The sequence below is a fragment of the Vulpes vulpes genome, chromosome 9 (genome assembly GCF_048418805.1).
Source record: "Vulpes vulpes isolate BD-2025 chromosome 9, VulVul3, whole genome shotgun sequence".
NCBI lineage: Eukaryota > Metazoa > Chordata > Mammalia > Carnivora > Canidae > Vulpes > Vulpes vulpes.
Window position 1 is genome coordinate 22,988,680 of NC_132788.1, and position 19,527 is coordinate 23,008,206.

Sequence of the window (19,527 nt, forward strand, 5' to 3'; positions counted from 1 at the left end):
TGCTTTTCCCTCTCCCTCTCCCTCTGATTGTGCTCTCTTGCACTGTCAAATACATAAATAAATCTTCAAAAAAAAAAAAAAAAAAAAAGAAAGAAAGAAAAATCTTGTCCTAAGCAGGGTAAATTCTGACTCTGCATTTGTTTTGATGTATTTGCTAAACTTCCTGATGCTTCTTGTTTCGATTATATTTCACTTTTCACAATATTTTCTATAATTGCAGTGAATCATACTTTTTGATTTCACATCCCAAAGTTTTTCTTAAGTGTGTAAAATACAGTTCTTCTAACTTCTTCGTCCTAGATTTCCCAAGGGATAAATTTAAAGGCTCCAGGTATTTAAACATTCTTGCAATAAAGCTGTAAAGCTCCCAAACTCCCTTAAAATCTATATTTTTTATATATCCTTATTCTGCTCCTGTCCAAACCACTAAGTCTCGTATTCAGTCACTACTGTGGCTTCAATCTACTTTTGTAATTTCATTCCTGATAACCCCCAGCAAGTCCATCCCTGACCCCAATGGCAATGACACAAAACTCTTCCTCTGACTTATTTGCCAGCCAACATACTTTTCAAGGCCAACTCAAATCATACTTCTGTAGGCAACTTTGACTTTCTGTTTGGAAAACATCTTTTATAATCCTAAAATTACATATACCACTACTGTCTTTATCACAGTCTTCCTTAAAACTGCATACACTTAGTCACATACGTATATAGCATACACAATACACTCTGTCCATGGTTTGTTAAATATTTACTGATAGTAGGATCCATGTCTTAATTCATCGTTAGCTCATCCCAGGGCATCAAGGAGGTTTTATAGGAGATATGCATTTAATAACATTTGTTGGATCATACAGCCAAACAAAGGATTTTTGTTATTACTTCTCTTATCTGTTAATTTTAACCATCACATAGTTGTTCACTGACAGTTTCTTCCTATTGGATCTACATAGCTTGAATCAAATATAGCCTAAAATAAATAAGCCCCTGCCTAGGGCTCTGACCCTTTTTTCGTTTCTACAGAGATTTTTCTTTTCTTTTCTTTCTTTTTTTTTTTTTTGGTGTGGTAATTATGTTTATTTTAACAGACTGATTTGTTTACATTTCTTGCCTTTATCAGGCCTGTCTCTTAAGTACAGAGAGAGAGACTATTTCTGGCTTTTCTGTTTTCTAAGGAAACCCTGCAATTTTCTCTTAAGGTCATAGAAGTCTTTTATTTCTGTGAATCTGGTATACACCACCCAAGACTTTAAGTTATAAAAACCATTGTTTTCTCAAAAGTCTGGAAATAGCTTGTAAGATATAATTAACTGCCTAGGACAAACAATACAGTACAACACAAATAGATCTTCCCCTTAAAAAATAACTTATTGTTGGTCTATGTGAAAGATCCTCACTTTATTAGTGACTAGAAAATTTTGGAGCAAGAAAGTAGCTATGGCATGTAAATTAAAATATGCAAAAATTTCAAGCCAAAACCTGATATAACAGTGACATGTTGCATTAAAGCAGCGTGTCCATTTATGTCAGAAATAGAAAAGAGATGTCTACCACCACCATTCCTATTCTGAACTAGACTGCAAGTATAAGCCAGTGAAATTACACCACAGAATAAAAACGAGGTTTAAGATTATCTACAAAGTTATACACCAGGAAAACGCACTGAGCATTAGCTGGAAAAACTACTAAAAATTAAAATAAAGAATTCAACAAGGGGTTGTAGAGAGGATACAAAAAAGAAATACCCTTTTTATATGCAAACTATGTAGGAAAAGAGTCCAATTACAGTAACAATAAAAAAGATAATGTTTAAGAAAAGGTTCAAGTAAAGGAAAAGACATTTGTTCTTTAGGCTCGATATGTTGTAAGTCAATTCTCTTCTTACATTTTATAAATTTAGCCTGATTCCAATAAAAATATGAGGACGATTTTACTGGGAACTAATAATTCTCAACTTTATAGGACATCTAAAATTCTAAATTTTATATGAAAAAAATAAATGAGACCAGTCTGGAAAATTCTAAAGTAGCGAGCAATGAGTGGGAACATATACTACAAAATATTAAAATACACTCTAAAACTACAAAAATAAAAGTGTAGTACTGTAAAATAGATCAAGTGAGATAAAAGAGTTGAGAAGAAAACAGAAATACAGATGTTTTTGTAGACACATGAAAAGATGTTTACATTTTACACATAGAAGGAAAGTTTTAAAAAGTATCATAACAGACCATTTTTTCACTTTTCAGTGAGAGAAAAGAATAAGACAGTTTGATGGTAACACTGTAGTGGTACACTGGGATATGCTGTTGGAGATAGTGTAATCTGATAAGTCTCTAGGGGGCTTTTCAGCAATAAAATGAAATAAAAAACGCACATACTCTCTGAACCATCCATTTCACCCAGAAATGTATCCTACAAATATACTTCCATAGATGCTCACAAAGGAGATTATTGTGCAACATGATTTCTAACTGCAAAAGACTGGAAACAACATAATGCTCATCGATGAAGGTTTGGCTAAATTATGGCATATCTAAACAACAAAACACTGCGCAACTGATTTATTTTCCAGCAATGGTATGAACATATTTTTGAGGTATGTTGATACTAATTTGTTATGTTTTATATTAGCAAGAAACCATGCCCTGAACTTTAACAATGAATGATTTTCAAAGTTGTAGTGAGGGATGTAGGTGGGGATAGTAGAACTTTATCTTCCAGCTTAACATCCATAAGTCTAAATTCATCTTTTAGACAATGAAAATACAAAGTGTGTGTTGGAAATATTTTTAAAAATATCTGAAAGGAGCATTGAAAATATTTCATTGTCTACAATGGAGTACTGTGAAAACAAATGATCCAAGACCTTATTATTATTATTATTTTTAAAGATTTTATTTATTTATTCATGAGAGAGAGAGAGAGAGAGAGGCAGAGGCAGAGACACAGGCAGAGAGAGAAGTAGGCTTCATGCAGGGAGCTCGACGTGGGACTCGATCCCGGATCTCCAAGATCAGGCTCTGGGCTGAAGGCGGCGCTAAACTGCTGAGCCATCTGGGCTGCCCCTCCTCCTTATTAAATGTAGACTTTGATTCATTAAGTATGAGTATGTAGTGTTTTATAAAACAAACCAGTTCTAGATATTGATATGAAATGATAGGAAAAAAAAAAAGAAAAAAAAAGAAAATAAAAAAGAAAAAAAAAAAGAAAAAAAAATGAAATGATAGGTACGATACATTTCTAACTTAGAAAAAGGAATTTGCAAAACCAGTGTGGGTAGCGTCTATTACATAAAATATTAAAAAGGGATGGATATTACATAAATGCAAATCCACAGAATATCTCTGAAGGGTATACAAGAAACTGATAATAGAGATTGCTCTTGGGGAGGAAGATAATGATAGGAGCAGATCTCTTCACTTTTTCTTCTCCCTTAAACCTGTACAGTTTATTATTTTATTAAACAATGTACATATATTACCTATCTCAAAACATACAAAAATGCTCAACATCACTAAGCATTAGGGAAATGTAATGAAAATCACAGTGAGACGCTAGTTCACACCCATTAGGATGGCTATTATCAAAACAAACAGAAAATGATAAGTGTTGGCGAGTGATGAAAATGTGGAGAAATCAGAACCCTCATGTACTGTTACTGGGAATATAAAATGGTGCAGGTGCACATGCTGTTAAAAAAACAGTATGTTCATGCCTCAAAAAAGTCAAATGGAGAATTACCATGTGATCCAGCAATTCTATTCCTGGATAAATATCCCAAACAATTCAAAGCAGAGATCTAACAGATATATGTACAACTATCTTCAAAGCAGCTTTACTCATAATAGCCAAAAGGTAGAAATGACTTAAGTGTGCATACACAGATGAATGGATAATCAATATGTAGTATAAATGTTTGTGGAATATTATTCAGACTTAAAAAGGAAGAAAATTCTGAGACATGCTACAACATGGATAAACCTTGAAGATGTCATACTAAGTGATATCTGGGGATGGATAGTAATAGTCACACATCCAGGTGAATATACTTACTGCCTTTGAACTCTACACTTAAAAATGGTTAAAATAGTTAATCTTATGATGTTGTGTATATTTTACTACAATTTCTAAAAAGTGTAATGCACAAACAGAAAATCTGAAGAGACCCATAGCAAGTAAAGAAAGTGAAATAGTGGGATCCCTGGGTGGCACAGTGGTTTGGCGCCTGCCTTTGGCCCAGGGCGCGATCCTGGAGATCCGGGATCGAGTCCCACGTCGGCTCCCGGTGCATGGAGCCTGCTTCTCCCTCTGCCTGTGTCTCTGCCTCTCTCTCTCTCTCTCTCTCTCTCTCTGTGACTATCATAAATAAATAAAAATTAAAAAAAAAAAAAAAGTGAAATAGTCAATTAAAAATCTGCCAACAAAGAAAAGCCCAGGCCCAAATGGCTTCACTGATGAATTCTATTACAAATTTAAAGAAGAACTGATATAGGGACCGCCTGGGTGGCTCAGCGGTTGAGTGTTTGCCTTCTGCTCTGGGCATGATCCTGGGGTCCAGGGATTGAGTCCCGCTTCGGGCTCCCTATGAGGATCCTGCTTCTCCCTCTACCTATGTCTCTGCCTCTCTCTGTGTGTCTCTCATGAACAAATAATTAAAATCTTAAAAAATAAAGAACTGATAAATTCTTTGAGCACTCCTCCAGGAGGAGGGAACATTTCCCAACTCATTCTAAGAGAACAATATTATATATTATACTCTGATACCAAAGCCAAAGATTAATTACAAGAAAACTACAGAATATCTCTTGTGAATATATATGCAAAAATCCTCAACAAAATATTAGCAAACCAATTTGGCAATATGTCTATAAGATTATACATCATGACCAAGTGGGAATTATACTTGGAATGTAAGATTGAGTTACCATTGAACATATTATTCCCTTATATTAATATAAAAAAAGACAAAAAGTATATGATCATCTTGATTACCCTCAAAAAAGCATTTGATAAAATCCAAGACCTATCCATGATAAAAATGCTCAACAAACTAAGGACAGAAGAGAACATCTTTAACTTGACTAAGGATATCTACAGAAATCCTACAGCTCACATCATATTCAATAGTGAAAGACTAAATGTTTTCCTCTTCAGGTTGGAAACAGGGAAGACTGACAAGGATGTCGGCTCACACCACTTCAGTACTGTACTGGAGGTTCTAGCCAGTGCAATCATGCAAGAAAAAGAAATGAAAACATGGAGATACTAGAAATGGAAACCTTCCACGCAACAATAGCTCCAAAGTGAAAACAAATGTCTATCAAATGTTTATCACATGGATAAACAAAATGGGGTATACTCGTATAGTGGAATATTATTAAGCACTATATGCTACAACATGGGTGAACCTCAAAAACACTATGCTAAGTGAAAGAAGTCAGACACAAAAGACTGCATATTGTAGTAGTCAATTTATATGAAATGACAAGAAAAGGAAAATCTACAAGACAGGAAGTACCTAAGTGGTTGCCTGAGCTTGGAGGTCGTAATGGGGATTGACTGCTAATGGGCACAAGGGATCTTTTTGGAGTGATGGAAATATTCTATAACTGGATTGTGGTGATTGTTGCACAACTCTTAAATTTACTAAAAGTCACTGCATAGTACCCTTTAAGTGCATGAATTCTGTGGCATATAAACAATACCTCAATAAAGCTGCTTTAAAAATGTAAAAAGAAAGGTAATGGTTATAATAATAATATCCTCTACATTATTAATACAACTGTTTCTTCACTCATGCTGGAAAACATATGGGAAGGAAGACTTATTAAATTAGAACATCTAATTATGCCTTCCTCTATTTTACTGAAATAGAAAAATGCAGAAATGTTGTATTTAGGAAAAGAGAATCTGCTTAGGCCATACATAAATCTGAGGAATGGATTATGCAAGAAACCTTTTATTATTCACCTCCCCCCACCCCTTTATAAACAAGAGTGATGAAAAAACAAACTGTATCTTAAGGCAAAAAGGGTTTTTGTTTTGCAATTCCTTTTTTTTTTTTTAAGATTTTATTTATTTATTCATGAGACATAGAAGGAGAGAGGCAGAGACTTAGGCAGAGGAAGAAGCAGCTCCATGCAGGGAGCCCGATGTGGGACTCAATCCCGGAAATCCAGGATCATGCCCTGAGCTGAAGGCAGTCACTCAACTGCTAACGGACCACCTGGGCATCCCATGTTTTGCAATTCCTATTAAAAAATCAGTTTCTTGAATATCATCTATCTGATTACATATCCTTGAGAGCGCTAAAGTTCATTCAGTTGTGCTTTCAATAAATTTAAATGTTTTAGACTTTCAAGGCATTCCCTTCAGATATATGGTCAATCAGGGACACCTGAAACTTCCTGTTTTTCTCACAGTACAGTTCCCACCACAGTTCTTAGACTTGATCACTGAGTGCCTTGGGGTTGGTTTTCAAACTGTCTTATTTCTCCTTACAGTCTTTCTTTCTTATTTCCCTTCATCCTTTTGGTTTGCAGTCTTGCTTTTTTTCATGATTTCTGCAAATTCTGGCATCTATCTTTTCCTTAGTCCTTCCTGATATGTGAAATTCTAGCTCCATCTCACAGATTATTCCTTTTCTGGGGATGATGCAGGATCTCCTCTGTCATTTACACACACTTGTCCTGGCTGCCTCTCCAATCCATTTGATCCCACGATACTGCTGCCATCTTAATCACTACACCCATGCAATCAGCACTATCATTTTTTTTTTAAGATTTTATTTATTTATTTATTTATTCATTCATTCATTCATGAGAGACACACAGAGAGAGGCAGAGACATAGGCAGAGAGAGAATAAGGCTCCTCGCTGGGAGCCCAATGTGGGACTCCATCCCAGACCCTGGGATCATGCCCTGAGCCAAAGGCAGACACTCAACTGCTAAGCCACCCAGGCGTCCCGCATCAGCATTTTCAAAGCAATACCACAGATTCTTTTTAAAGATTCCTTTTAAAGATTCTTATGACACTATTTTTTTTATATATGAAGAAATGTGTTCCCTTTTCTGGTACATTTCCCACATCCATATACCACTACCGTAAGGATGTTTTACTAAAAATGGCTGAAGTTTAAGAGACAAGAGGGTGTGAGGATTGATGAAAGAAGAAAGTTGCATTAGTAAGACACATAGTAAGAGTAAAGAAACAGATGGCATTGTTGGCAAGGGGGGAGGAAATGCATTCTCATACACTACAGGTACAATGGTAAACTAGTGGGCAAGTTGGCCGTAACTGCTAAAATTTTAAGAAGGCATATTTTTGGATACAATTAGATGCATTATTTGACCATTACATTAAAAAAATACTTGAGCCAGTGCCTGATGATATCTCTACATCAGGAAGTTCACTGTAATATTGTTTGAATTGCACAGTAAGCCCACTAGACATTACTTTCCATAAAGGCAGGGGAGTAAATGTTTTGCTCCCTGCAATATACCCAGTACCTTGAGCAAGGCCTAGTGAGACTGGTGGTAGGAAGATTTGTTGAAAGAATAAATGAATAATAATGGGAGATCTGAGGGGCTGTGTATGTCTGGACCTCTGTTGGCATTTAGCAAGCCAGGAGCAAATTTTCCTTCTGGAATGCTGGGTTTAACTGATTTCCATGCCATGTGACATTCTTGGTCCTTGTCAAGTACACTCCGCTAATCATCAGAGTCAACAGCAGCAGCATTTGAGTGCTCAAAGCAAACCAAGCACAAACAGATGTGCTACTCTAGTTATATGCAACACTAATGCTGTCATGCTTATATTGTGAGTCATATATATTTCTCAATTCAACTCGTTGCTGAAAAAGATCTATTATTGGTACACCTTTTTTCATCTTAAGTATAAAAGATTTAATCTTCTGAGTTAACAACAATTATGACTTTGAAATGCCCCAAAGTAAAATATCCATTTTTATCTCACAGCACTGCTGAATAAAGTGTGTGACTTGGCCTTACGTTACATATTGCTTTTCAGTTTGAGAAAAGAAAGAAAAAACACCTACCATACAGGGGTGGTGATAAAACATAACCTTTGGGAAGCTCAAAATGATATTACATCATAAAGACACATGAGGGCACTCTAATCAACCAGCAAAGAGAAACAGAAAAGAGTGAAATCAGGTTGACATTTTAACAATTTGTATCACAACAGGTGAATTAATAAGCACCTGTAAAATTGTGAATGTTTGTAATTTATAGCAAGAGATTTTCTATTTTTGATCCAAGTTCTAAGAAGCCAAAAGCATTCTACAGTTCTGTAAATTAGAGAAATAATCTGTCATTCTCATATCTGAGGTGAGGAATAACCACACCCCTTTCTAATGATTTATTAAATTAACCTTCGGGCAGAATTTGCCCCTTTCAAGCAAAGATCTTCTAGATCATCTGCAACTCCAACTGGTGTTTTATTTGTCCTCCACTGGGAACACTCAATGAACACATTTCTTTGCTCCATATGTTTTCCTAGGAGAAATATGAGTTAAAAGTTTGAGCCTTCCCCAAAAAGCCAGTAGTGATAGCACTTTGTATAAATGAGCAGGGATCACTCAAGAACATCTCCTGGACTTCTTGACTTTTCAAATCTGTAAATACAACTACAACATATAATTTCCTCCATTAAATTAAAAAGGTATAGGGATGCCTGGATGGCTCAGTGGTTGAGTGTCTGCCTTCGGCTCAAATCCCAGAATTGAGTCTCACATCACACTCCTTGTATGGAGCCTCCTTCTCCCTCTGCCTATGTCTCTGCCTCTCTCTGTGTGTCTCTCATGAATAAATAAACACAATCTTTATAAAAATGAATAAAAAAGTATTGCATAACAAACATTTAAAAGACCTTTCTTTTAGAACTTTAACAAAAGAGCTACAATAACTACAGAGAGCCATGGATTCTGAGGCTATTAGGCTCATTCACTAAGGATTATCACTAATCTTTTTTTATTTAAAAGATTTTATTTATTTGAGATAGAGAAACCAAGCATATGAGGGGGGGAGGGGCAGAGAGAAAGAGAAAAGCGGGCTCCATGCTAAGCAGGGAGCCAGGAGTGGGGCACAAGCCCAGGACCCCAGGATCATGACATGAGCCAAAGGCAGACGCTTAACCTACTGAATCACCCAGGCGCCTGGATTATCACTAATCTCAGTCATACTCAAATTTGTGCTTTGGCAAAATCACAAATAATTTCCTGTCATCAATCTTTGAGGTCAAATGTAAGAGTTAAAATGGAAAGTATTAAAACTTTGAATGCCAACAGTATACTGTAGTTGCATAATAAATCTCTGTTGACTTAATAAAATAGAAGATTGTCTCCATCTCCTGATCCATAGAAAGTATGACACATGCTGCATTTTTTTTTCCTCTTTAAAGATTTTATTTATTTATTCATGAGAGACACGCACAGAGAGAGAGAGAGGCAGAGATACATAGGCAGAGGGAGACATAGGATCCCTGGGAGGAGGCTGAAGTGGGACTTGATCCCGGATCCTGGGATCACACCTTGAGCCAAAGGCAGATGCTCAACTGCTGAGCCACCCAGGCGTTCCACATATTGCATTCTTGAATTGCTTCTTACTATCTTAGTCACTTTAGTCTTCATCTCTTTGTATGACTAAATTCCTGGATATGGTATTTCAAACTCAATTTGTCAACATATTCAGTATTTTTTTGTTCTATGATGTTTTGTTAAGGACCCTGATGAATTTTAGTTTCTATCCTTTGCTGAATTGGCCATCAGGCTCAATTTATACTAATAATAGAGCATGTTATAAAATATGCTAATTTAGAGGATACACTTCTAATTTTTCTGTTCTTTAAAAATAATTCAGGTTAACTACAGGTGCCATTAAGTTTTCTTCAGTTAAATAAAGCTGCCTGAATACTGCATTAGATTATAGCCAGTAATTAAAATCCTTTGAGATGGTATCTTTCTAAGGAGATATTCATGGATTATTTTATAATGACATCCATAGTCTTCCCTCGGGTGTGTGAAAAGCCATCAAGAGAGTGATGTGTAAAGTTAGAGCACTGTAAATGGTATTACAGAGGTTAAATTGGGTAGTATAAAAACTAACTTGGGCCTTCAACTCAATTGGTATGGTCTGATATGGAGCCCTTTATATTATTAAGGAAGTTTCCAAACTTTAATTTTTTTTAACAATAATCTTTTTAAAAGATCTTAATTTAATCAAACTCATATTTAATGCTAATTTAAAAAATAGCCTAGAATAAACTCTCACAGTGTGCACTCTGGCCTCCTTTTATTAAGAGATAATATATATCAGGTACTTTGAAAGGTGCTGGAATCTCGGCCCTCATGAGGTAAAAGAGTCTGAAGAAAGGAATCTCAGATTCAGATCTTGGTTCTATTACTTTTTTCATCTGTGTAACTTTGAGCCACTCCACTTTCCTGATGCTCAGACTTTTCATATGTAAAATGGGAATACTATCACCCAGATCGAAGGAGTAAGTGGGACACCACACCACAAGTACCTAGTACAGTGCCTGGCACACAGTAATTGCTCCACAAAAGGTAACAAATATATGTATTTTTTATTCCAAAGGATACCGCTTATTTTAATTTTTTAAATACACTCCTTAATCTTTTCTTATCAGTATTCACAGACCTTGACAATCCTTCAGAAATTATTTATTCAAGTACTACTCAGTGGGATCATACTATGTGTCAGGCCCTGGGGCTATATGAGGGAGGACAAACATAAAACCAATAATTACCAGGGCTACAAAAAGAAAATGTGCCATGGAAGCACATAACAGTGGTACCCAATTCAAGGAAACCTTAAAGAAGTACTAAAAAGAGACCTGAGACAAATGAAGAAATTAGGCAGGCAAAAAAAGCACTGTATGCAAAGCAACACACTTGAGTCCCTGAGGCAAACACATGGTGAGCTGAAGGAACTGGAAGATGTACAATATAATTGGAACCAAGAGAGCAAGGGAGATGAAGGCTAGGTACATGAGCCTGGAGAGGTAGACAGGGCCATATTCTGCAGGACCAAGTAAGCCAAGTTAAAAATTATAAGACTTTATCCTAAGGGCAAAGGAAGATACTAGGGTTTTATGGAACTCTGCAATTTAACTTATGGGATGCAGAGTAAAGAACAGACTGGATGGGGTTAAGTTTGAACGCAGGGAGATCAGTTAGAAAGTAATGTTGAATTCTAAGTGTCAAGTGAAAAGAGTCAGTACAAAGGCAGTATTAGTGGGATGGAGAGAAAGAGACTTGTTCAAGAACAGAAGTAGAATCAATCAACAAGATGTGGTCATAGATTGTGCATGGGGAGGGTATTTTGGGAAGTCATTATCTCAAAAACAAGGATATCCTCAATAAAATGTATTTCTGTTTTTCAAGATATAAATGTAAATAAAGCATTTTACATAAAGTATTACTACATATTCCTGAAGCAGTACACAGTTAAAAATTTTAGGCCACGGGATGATTTATTTCAACTTTATGAGGTATAACACACGAGAAGTCTTACTGAGTGAGCGTCAATGTTTTTGAAATGCTATGTTGACGGTAATTCTGCATTAAAGATCATCTAACAACTACCAAATGAGTTTTAACATGTAACACGTGGATTGAAAATAAAGTGGGAGGGACCATAGATATAATAAACACTTCTTCTTTCTATGAGGCATATTTTGGTTCTTAAAGGAAAAAAAATAAGTTTTTACTCTTTTCCCTTCCGTGTTTCCACGTCTGTAAATAAATTAAGCAGGAGGATATTATGAGCAAACCAAAGTATACATAAAGTAAACTTTGGCTCTCTGATACTCTCAGCCAAATGCGTTTTTAAGGAAAAAATTGTTTCACACTTGCATGCCTTTTCACCAAGCATACCAGTGTGATTTATTGTTTACTGGGGAATCATGGTTTGTGTTCCAATCATTTAGGTGCAAGTTTTTTTGTACCTATAACCTGAACCCTCTTAATGGAAGGCCCTGGCCTACTCATTTTTTTTATCAGTTCGAGTCCTTTCCAGGAATCTGTCTTCCACCCTTCTCCCACCCCATTATCCTCTCAATTCCCCAAACCCTGAACACATCTTTATTTTACCATGAATGCAATGAATTATAATTCTGGCTTTCTTTTCTACCTTCTTCATTCAATTGCATGCTCCTATAGGGCAAGGCAGTGACTTTCAATTCTGCATTCTTAAATGTTTCACACACAGACCCAGAAGCAAACTGACATACATAACCAGCTTTAAATGGCAGCAGGTTTGGAATTGAATCTCCTTTAATACTTTCTCATACTTCTTTTCAGGAAACAGCTGACACTGTACAGAGTATATGCGGGGGTGGGGGGGTGGGGGTGGGGCGCACCGGAGCATACATTTTGGAAAAATATGTTCAAATAAGAAAATAAACCTTCGGGGAATCCCTGGGTGGCTCAGCGGTTTGGCGCCTGCCTTTGGCCCAGGGCGCCGTCCTGGAGTCCCGAGATCGAGTCCCGTGTTGGGTTCCCAGAATGGAGCCTGCCTCTCTCTCTCTCTCTCATGAATAAATAAATAAAATCTTTTTTTTTTTTTAAAGAGAAACCTTTTGTTTTTGTATAAACATCAGAGAAAGTAAAGCCTAACATACTTGGCTGCAGGAACTTAAATTTTAAAAGGTTGAGAAACAGCATCTAACACCTCCTAATTAACGCTGTTATTAATTCCATACGGGTAGAATAAACTAGTCGGATCTATGCAGAATAAGTAAAATGCCCTAAAATAAAGGTCTGAGAAGCTTTTCTATAAGCAATGTGTTTAGGTTTTGCGATGCAAAGACTTTAGGTACACTGGCATGTTCCCTCTAACCTTGACTCATGCAGTCCCTAGGGTGGAATGCCTTAAAACCTCCTCTCGGCCCCCTATACGCAGGGTTTAAGTCTCCAATCCTCCTACATCACACCCTGATTTCGTCCTTCTCTAAAGTCCTAAGGCAATTTTGTCTGTGATACAAAATTTAATAACTCCTCTCTGCCCAGTATTTTCTGCTGTCTGCTCACATCTAACAAAAACAGCCTCAACAGCGGCAGGGAGAAACGCTCGAGTGCCAACAGTATGGAAAGAAGTTAATCTAGTTCAACACTCACGTGGCAGCTGAGAAGTCAAACCTAGCTCATAAGAAAGCCCAACCTCCGTTTGTCGGAGAAGAATCGCGACAGAGTCAACGTCTTATCTAACCAAAGGGACCCGTCCAAGGATGGAGAAGATCTCCAGGCAGCTGGGGGTGGGGGGGTTGGGGGTGGGGATTAGATTCAAACCTCCTCAACAACAGCAGCGCTTTCCTTGGCTCACTCCATTTTCTACTCCCCTTCCCAAGGTGCAAACGAAGAAGTCCAAAAGGATACGGCATCACCTTTGGCCTCTGACCTAGGAGCAGAGACTCACCAGTTTCATATTGGACTTCTGGTTTTCAGCACCAGACACTCCACTTCTCACACGCAGAAAGCGTCTTCCGGTTCAATCTCCGCCACCGGCCAGCCGAGAGCATCGCGGGACATGCAGTCCTTTCTTCTCCACGCCCCCTCCGCCGGGACATCATGGGAAATGTAGTCCTCTCTGGGTGCATCATGGGTACTGTGGTCATCTTTCTCTTCCGTCCCTTTTCCTCTCTAACGCCTCCTTCGGCCAACTCAAATTCATCCCCGCCGCCAATTCATCCTCCCTCTGCACCCCAGCATGATATCATGTCCCCTCTGTGGGCCTGGGACGCATGGTATTCTGGGATGTGTAGTCCCCATGGCTCTGGAGCCCCCTTTCCCCTCCTCCCTGTGGGAAGGCGGATGGGCGCGGGACTTGCCGGGAGCTGTAGTTCCCTGGGGCCTCTGGATGCCGAGTCCCAAGCTTTTACTCAAGGGAGGCAAGAACTACAACTCCCAGGGCCGCCCGGCTGCAGCAGGTGGGAGCGGGGCTGTTGATATCAATATGGCGGTTGTCAGCCAGACAAAGACAGTCAGTCTGGTGTGATTGAGACAAGGGAGGTTTTCAGGGGGAGACTGGGAGATAGGGGCCTCCCCTCCCCCTTCTCCTCTTCCTGCGCCGGCCTCAACCCCTCCCCAGTCCCCTTCCGACTGGCGCCCCACGCGGAAGACACCCCTCCCCCTCCCGCTTTCCCCTCCTCCCTGCCTCAGCCCTTGGTACTGGGACGTTGGGGAGGGGGTTGTGCCGGGCGGAGAGAACTCAGCAAGGATTCTGAGGTGAGTCGAGCGGTTCTGAAGCCGAACTACCTCAAGTCTCTTTCCTCACTTCTTTCTCTTCACTTTTTTGTTGTTGTTGTTGTTGTTGGGGGGTTTTGGGGGAGTAAGTGAGTGGGGCTGGGGCTGGGGCTGGGTCTCTTAGGCGGCCGGATTGAGAGGAGGGAGGAAGCAGGGGGCTTCCGAGTGGGTAACCCGGGCGCTGGGTGTGGGGTGGGGCAGTTTGTGGGGGCGGCAATTGAAAGGCGTCGGCTGCTCCCCAACTCTTTTTTTTTTTTTTTTTTCCTCCTGGTTTCTCCACTGTGGGCGGAAGGTTTGAATCCTGGAGGTGGGGTCTCCTGTTTGGAGTTTGTGAAACTGCGAGGTGAATTGGAGGTGCTGTGTGGGGTCTGTTTGGGGTTTGTAACTGTGTTTTAAACTGTGACGTGTACTTGGTGTGATGTGTTAGCCTTGAATAAACGTGTGTTCGGTGGGAAGTTAGGTAGCCGGAGTCCTAGCTCTTATCTGGGCCTGGGCAGAGACGCGTGTGCGTGAGGTCCGGGTCCTGGACCCCTGGGCTCGGCGGCGTGGTGCGGGGTGGCCGGGGGTGAGCAACTCGTTGGGGTCCCATTACCCGCTCACACTTCTGCTCCCCGCCTCCGCCCCCTCCCCTGGACAGATCTCCACGCTCCACCCCACAAACTCCCGGCTGAAGAATTTTAGACATGAGGTGGTGTGGAGCTGGATTTTTTTTTTTTTTTTTGGCATCCTTTAAGTCCAGAGGTAGGTGGGAAAGGAAAAGTGTTCTTTAATATTTTATTCCGGAACCGTGTTTTGGTTACACGATTGGGGCTACTTTGAAAGGAGTCCTCCACCCACCCTCACACCCCGAAACAGTAGGTGGATGTATGTCGCCGGGTTCACGTTAAACGCATCAGATAACAGTCCTCGAGGTTGGCGGGCGTGCGGCGGGGGTCTGGAGTGCTGCTGACACGGGTATGCGTCTGTCTTCTGCGTGCCTGCTGAAGACACAGGATGACGGCTGTGTGTCTGGGGACAGGGGACACTCATTTTCGTAGTGAGGGGGAAGAACTGTTGGAGATTATTGGGGTGGGGGTGGGGGGGGCGAGGGGAGTAGCTGATAGGCGCTGGTTGTATTTTTCGTCTACCCCACCCTGTTCTGTCTCGGATTTGCCTTGAAAGCTGGTATGGAAGAGTGAGGAAGCAGTGGGTGAGTGGGGAATGGAAGGCAGTTGACATTAAAGATACTACACTGTATAAAGTTGAATGGTATAAAGTGATTGCTGTTTTTTTGTTTGTTTGTTTTGTTTTTTTACCTTGAAGCTTTAAAAATTCTTAGGGTAGAGTGATGTGTGTGACTAGTTCATCTCTCCGGGATCCTGCAGGTATAGAAACCCCTCTTCCCTTCCCTCCTTTCCTTCCTCCCTTCCTCCCTTCCTCCCTTCCCTTCCTCCCTTCCTTTCCTTTCCTCCCTTCCCTTCCTTCCCTTCCTTTCCTTCCTTTCCTTCCTTTCTCCCTTCCCTTCCCTTCCTTTCCTTTCCTTTCCTTCTTTTCCTCCCCTTCCTTTCCTTTCCTTTCCTTTCCTTTCCTTTCCTCCCTTTCCTTTCCTTTCCTTTCCTTTCCTTTCCTTTCCTTTCCTTTCCTTTCCTCTCTTCCCTTCCCTTCCCTTCCCTTCCTTTCCTTTCCTTTCCTTTCCTTTCCTTTCCTTTCCTTTCCTTTCCTTTCCTTTCCTTTCCTTTCCTTTCTTCCCTTCATCCTCCTTCAGTCCTTCCCTTCTTTCTTGGCGTGCTACCTTTCTCTTCCCGGATGGACATGATGCCTCCTGTGCCTGTTTTATTTCGTTTGCGCTAATAAAGAGTTGTGCTTTCCGTGATTTTACTATAAAAATGCATCATTAGATGAAAAGGACTTGCATTTGTTTTTACTTGCATTTATGCCACAGGTAATTGTCACGTCCGGATTGAAGTGCTTTGCGTTTAAACCGATTTTAAAATGGCACAACTAAGTTGTTAGATGTAGTTGAATTGTGTTCATAAGCTAAGTTTGGGAAATTTGAATTCTGATTTTTTTTTTCTCAAGTTTCAAGTAGAGTTATCTAGGCAAGAAGATTGAAATACCATCTTTTTTTTTTTTTTTCTCACAGTCTTTAATATTTAATGACATTACACCAGGAGAATTTAAGACCATGTATTTTGTAGTTTCTTCAGTCTGAAATAGAAGTTTTTCAGGAGCACTCCTTCAGTGACAGTTTTTGTGTGTGTGTGTGTGTGTGTGTGTGTGTGTGTAATGGACCTTTACATAACTAAAGAAATTGGTATAATTGCTCTTTTGATTGTTGAGACTTAGGGTATTTACACATTTGCCTCCAAACTTAACAATTCTGGAACCTGTCAGTAAAGGACCTTAGATTCCATAAAAACTGAAAGTCACATAGATACAGTAGGTAGTCTTATGATGTTTTTTATAAGCTTTGATTTGAAATTTCTGCAGTTGATCATTCACAAAGATTGGCTGACTGTAAACGTGAGGTAGAATATATATTTAGATTGACCTGAATAGAAAAAAAAATTGATGTCTTCTAAATCTCAAATTTAGAATATAACTGTGTGATACAAAGTCAAACCTTTGGTGTTTTTGTTTTGTTTTGTTTTGTTTTTGACTAGGATGTCTAGAATTTTTTGTTTTAACCTTTTATCTTACTCTGAAACATTACTTTGCCAAAACTGGAGGAAAATCCTATGTAACTACATAATAAAGTATATTTTTGCTGAAAGATATTGTTAGATGTGGAGTTTTTTAAATGTTCAATACTTGTTTTAGAAATAAAAAGCTAAAATATTTAAGAGTTGGAAAAATGAAACAGTATTTCTTTCCCACCTACCCGATTTTCTTTTTATTTGTTTTCTTCCATGAAAGTGCAGAATTACTTACTGGGAAGAGCTTTCATTAAACTTTTTCTGACTAGTAGTCTGGTTAAAATCACTAAAAGCAAACCAAACATATTCCTTGCATTTGGCAGGGGGGCGGCGGGGTTTATTCTGTTGCATTTTAAGCACTGAGCATTAAAATGATGTAAAGCCTTTACTGCAGGTTAAAGCATAAAACATTGTCAGCATGTGGAAGTCATATGGTTTATGAAAAAAGTAGAAAATCAGGGCATTGGTGCCTGTCCAGCATAAAATTTCATCCCGTAACTGTGAAAGACACATTTATTTTAATATGATTGCTTCTAAAAATGTTGCCTGTATTATGGGAAGTTGAGAATCCAAACTGTTTTTAACCAATCTGTTGCTAGTTTAGTGTACTGTGTATCATGAATACTGTGGTTGCAAATGTGCATCAAGGAGCCTTTAGGGGTCAGCTCTATGTTGAACGTCTTTAGTGAGGCTTCGTTCTCATTGCTGTATGAACAGATTTCACTCAGCACAAACCCGTAGTTGAAGCATCACTAATAGAAATTTAATAACCCATTATTGGTAAGTTATAAAATATATTGCACCAAATCTCTATTGTTTCATCATTTAAAAAAAATAGAAGTAGCCAGTTTATGACAATTTTTGTGGCAAGTATCTATTGGAATGGGATTGCTTGTTTCAGTAGTTGTTGAATACATTGCGGATGTTTATGCTAAATTTGTTCATTTGGGGTCTTGTGTATTTTATAATCAGTCCATCCTACTTTTAAATGTTGCAGACAACTTCCAGGTTTCCTGTAAAACCACATTTGCTTTTTTGATTAATTTCTTTGCAGCTCTTGCTTCTATTATTTTTGTATGCAGATCTTTAAACTTGAGTTATTTTTCTTGGAAATTAGAAATGTATGCTAAGATGTCATTTTTCATAAATGAAAGTTGGTATACCACTCAGCTTTTTAATAATGTGAATGCTTATAGGTAAAGTAGAAAGTGCTCATTGAGAATGTGTTGGGTTTGTTTAGAAAAACTGCTTTATTTAGGTTTTTTTGGCTTCCAGAATTATTTTGTAGCTTTTTTTTTTTTTTTTTTTGCTTTTTGGCCAGATTTTTCTGTTAACTGTTGGCTTTTGCTTTTCAATTTAGTAGAACTTTAATTTGTAAAAAAAAATTGTTATGAGTGGGAATCACAGCTAGTCTAGAGTGTCATATAGCTACATTTACATACTCACTTACATAAAGCACCTTTATGTTTGTTTATATGTGAAATTGGTATATATCTATGAGACCTGCAACCTGTAAAAAAGGAATCTGAACCACAAATAACAGGACACCAAACAGTGGCTCAGACTAGAAGCCAGAGTAACTACCACCATATGCTGTCCACATTATAGAAGCTATGGAGATTTTCAGTATCATTATAAATTGTCGTTTTAATATATTCTGCCAAAATCTGTTTCTCTCAAAATGGAAGCTATTGATACTGATTTTTTTCTGAAAGTAATGTTACTTAATATGTGACTTAGATTCCCAGGTTCAGCTGTCTCCCCACCTGACCCATACTGGTTATACGGCCCATCATAAGTACAGAGTAAAGATTTTTCTGACTGATTATTTGAGGTATAACTTTTAGTTAGAGTCTATTTAAACATAATCCAGTACTTTAGATAACTTGTTTTTCTTGATCTTAGATGAAACAAGTTGGAAATTTACTATAGTATGGTCTTGGACACTTTCCAAGAATATTTAGTTACTGGAAGGCTTTGGCTTTAGCATAGTTTTACCCTTACAATGTTAATAAGTTTGAAGTTACAGTAAGTTTTTCCAGTAGTTATTATAATTCTAATGAAGTACTTTACAGGTCCTTAACTTGGGGTATAAGGATAGTGGTTTTTGTTTTTGTTTTTTCATTTACAAACAAAAGTTTAAAAAAATATATTTAGCTTGAAGTTATGAGCTATATACCTTTTTTGAATTTTAAAACAGGTGTCACATAGATCCCTCCTTATAAATGATAATAATTCACTCAAAGAGCATTTAGATTTTTTTAACTTAGAGTGCTGATTATGATAAGAATGTTTACTAAGTTGCACATATTCTCTATGGCTTTTCTGTCTCTTATGTTCAGTGATGGTCTGGAGACGGTTTATGGAAAACATTTAATAGCTCTCTTTATTGTATGCATATTAAACAATTAGTGTGGAGTTGCCAAGGGGCAATAATTTTAATGTATATAAGTTACAGTTTTCAAAGAGGAGAAAGTGAAATGCTATGGCTATTGCTGAAATGAAGATGACATGAAACTACATTTATCTGCTTTAAGATTTTGATAAAATAGTGATCTGATTAA

General features: G+C 38.3%; 2 protein-coding genes across 32 annotated transcripts in view; one reads left to right on the forward strand and one right to left on the reverse strand.

Annotated features, from left to right (window-relative positions):
- The window catches only part of INTS9 (integrator complex subunit 9), a 101,868-nt gene extending 88,072 nt beyond the window's left edge, over nt 1-13,796 (reverse strand). The window contains exon 1 of one of the 3 annotated variants that reach the window (XM_026007839.2): nt 13,462-13,796. In XM_026007839.2, the coding sequence (XP_025863624.1) occupies nt 13,462-13,470 (9 nt within the window). In that variant the 5' untranslated portion in view covers nt 13,471-13,796. Of the gene's footprint in view, nt 1-13,163 lie in introns of all 3 variants that reach the window. The other 2 variants (XM_026007840.2, XM_072719597.1) reach the window with 2 other exon arrangements.
- Nucleotides 13,797-13,926: 130 nt separating this feature from the next.
- HMBOX1 (homeobox containing 1) overlaps nt 13,927-19,527 on the forward strand; it is a 176,497-nt gene continuing 170,896 nt past the window's right edge. For 10 of the 29 annotated variants that reach the window (XM_072719615.1, XM_072719617.1, XM_072719622.1 and 7 more), the window contains exon 1: nt 13,943-14,270. The gene's annotated coding sequence lies outside the window, so the exon portion shown is untranslated. Of the gene's footprint in view, nt 14,271-19,527 lie in introns of all 29 variants that reach the window. The other 19 variants (XM_072719618.1, XM_072719607.1, XM_072719621.1 and 16 more) reach the window with 6 other exon arrangements.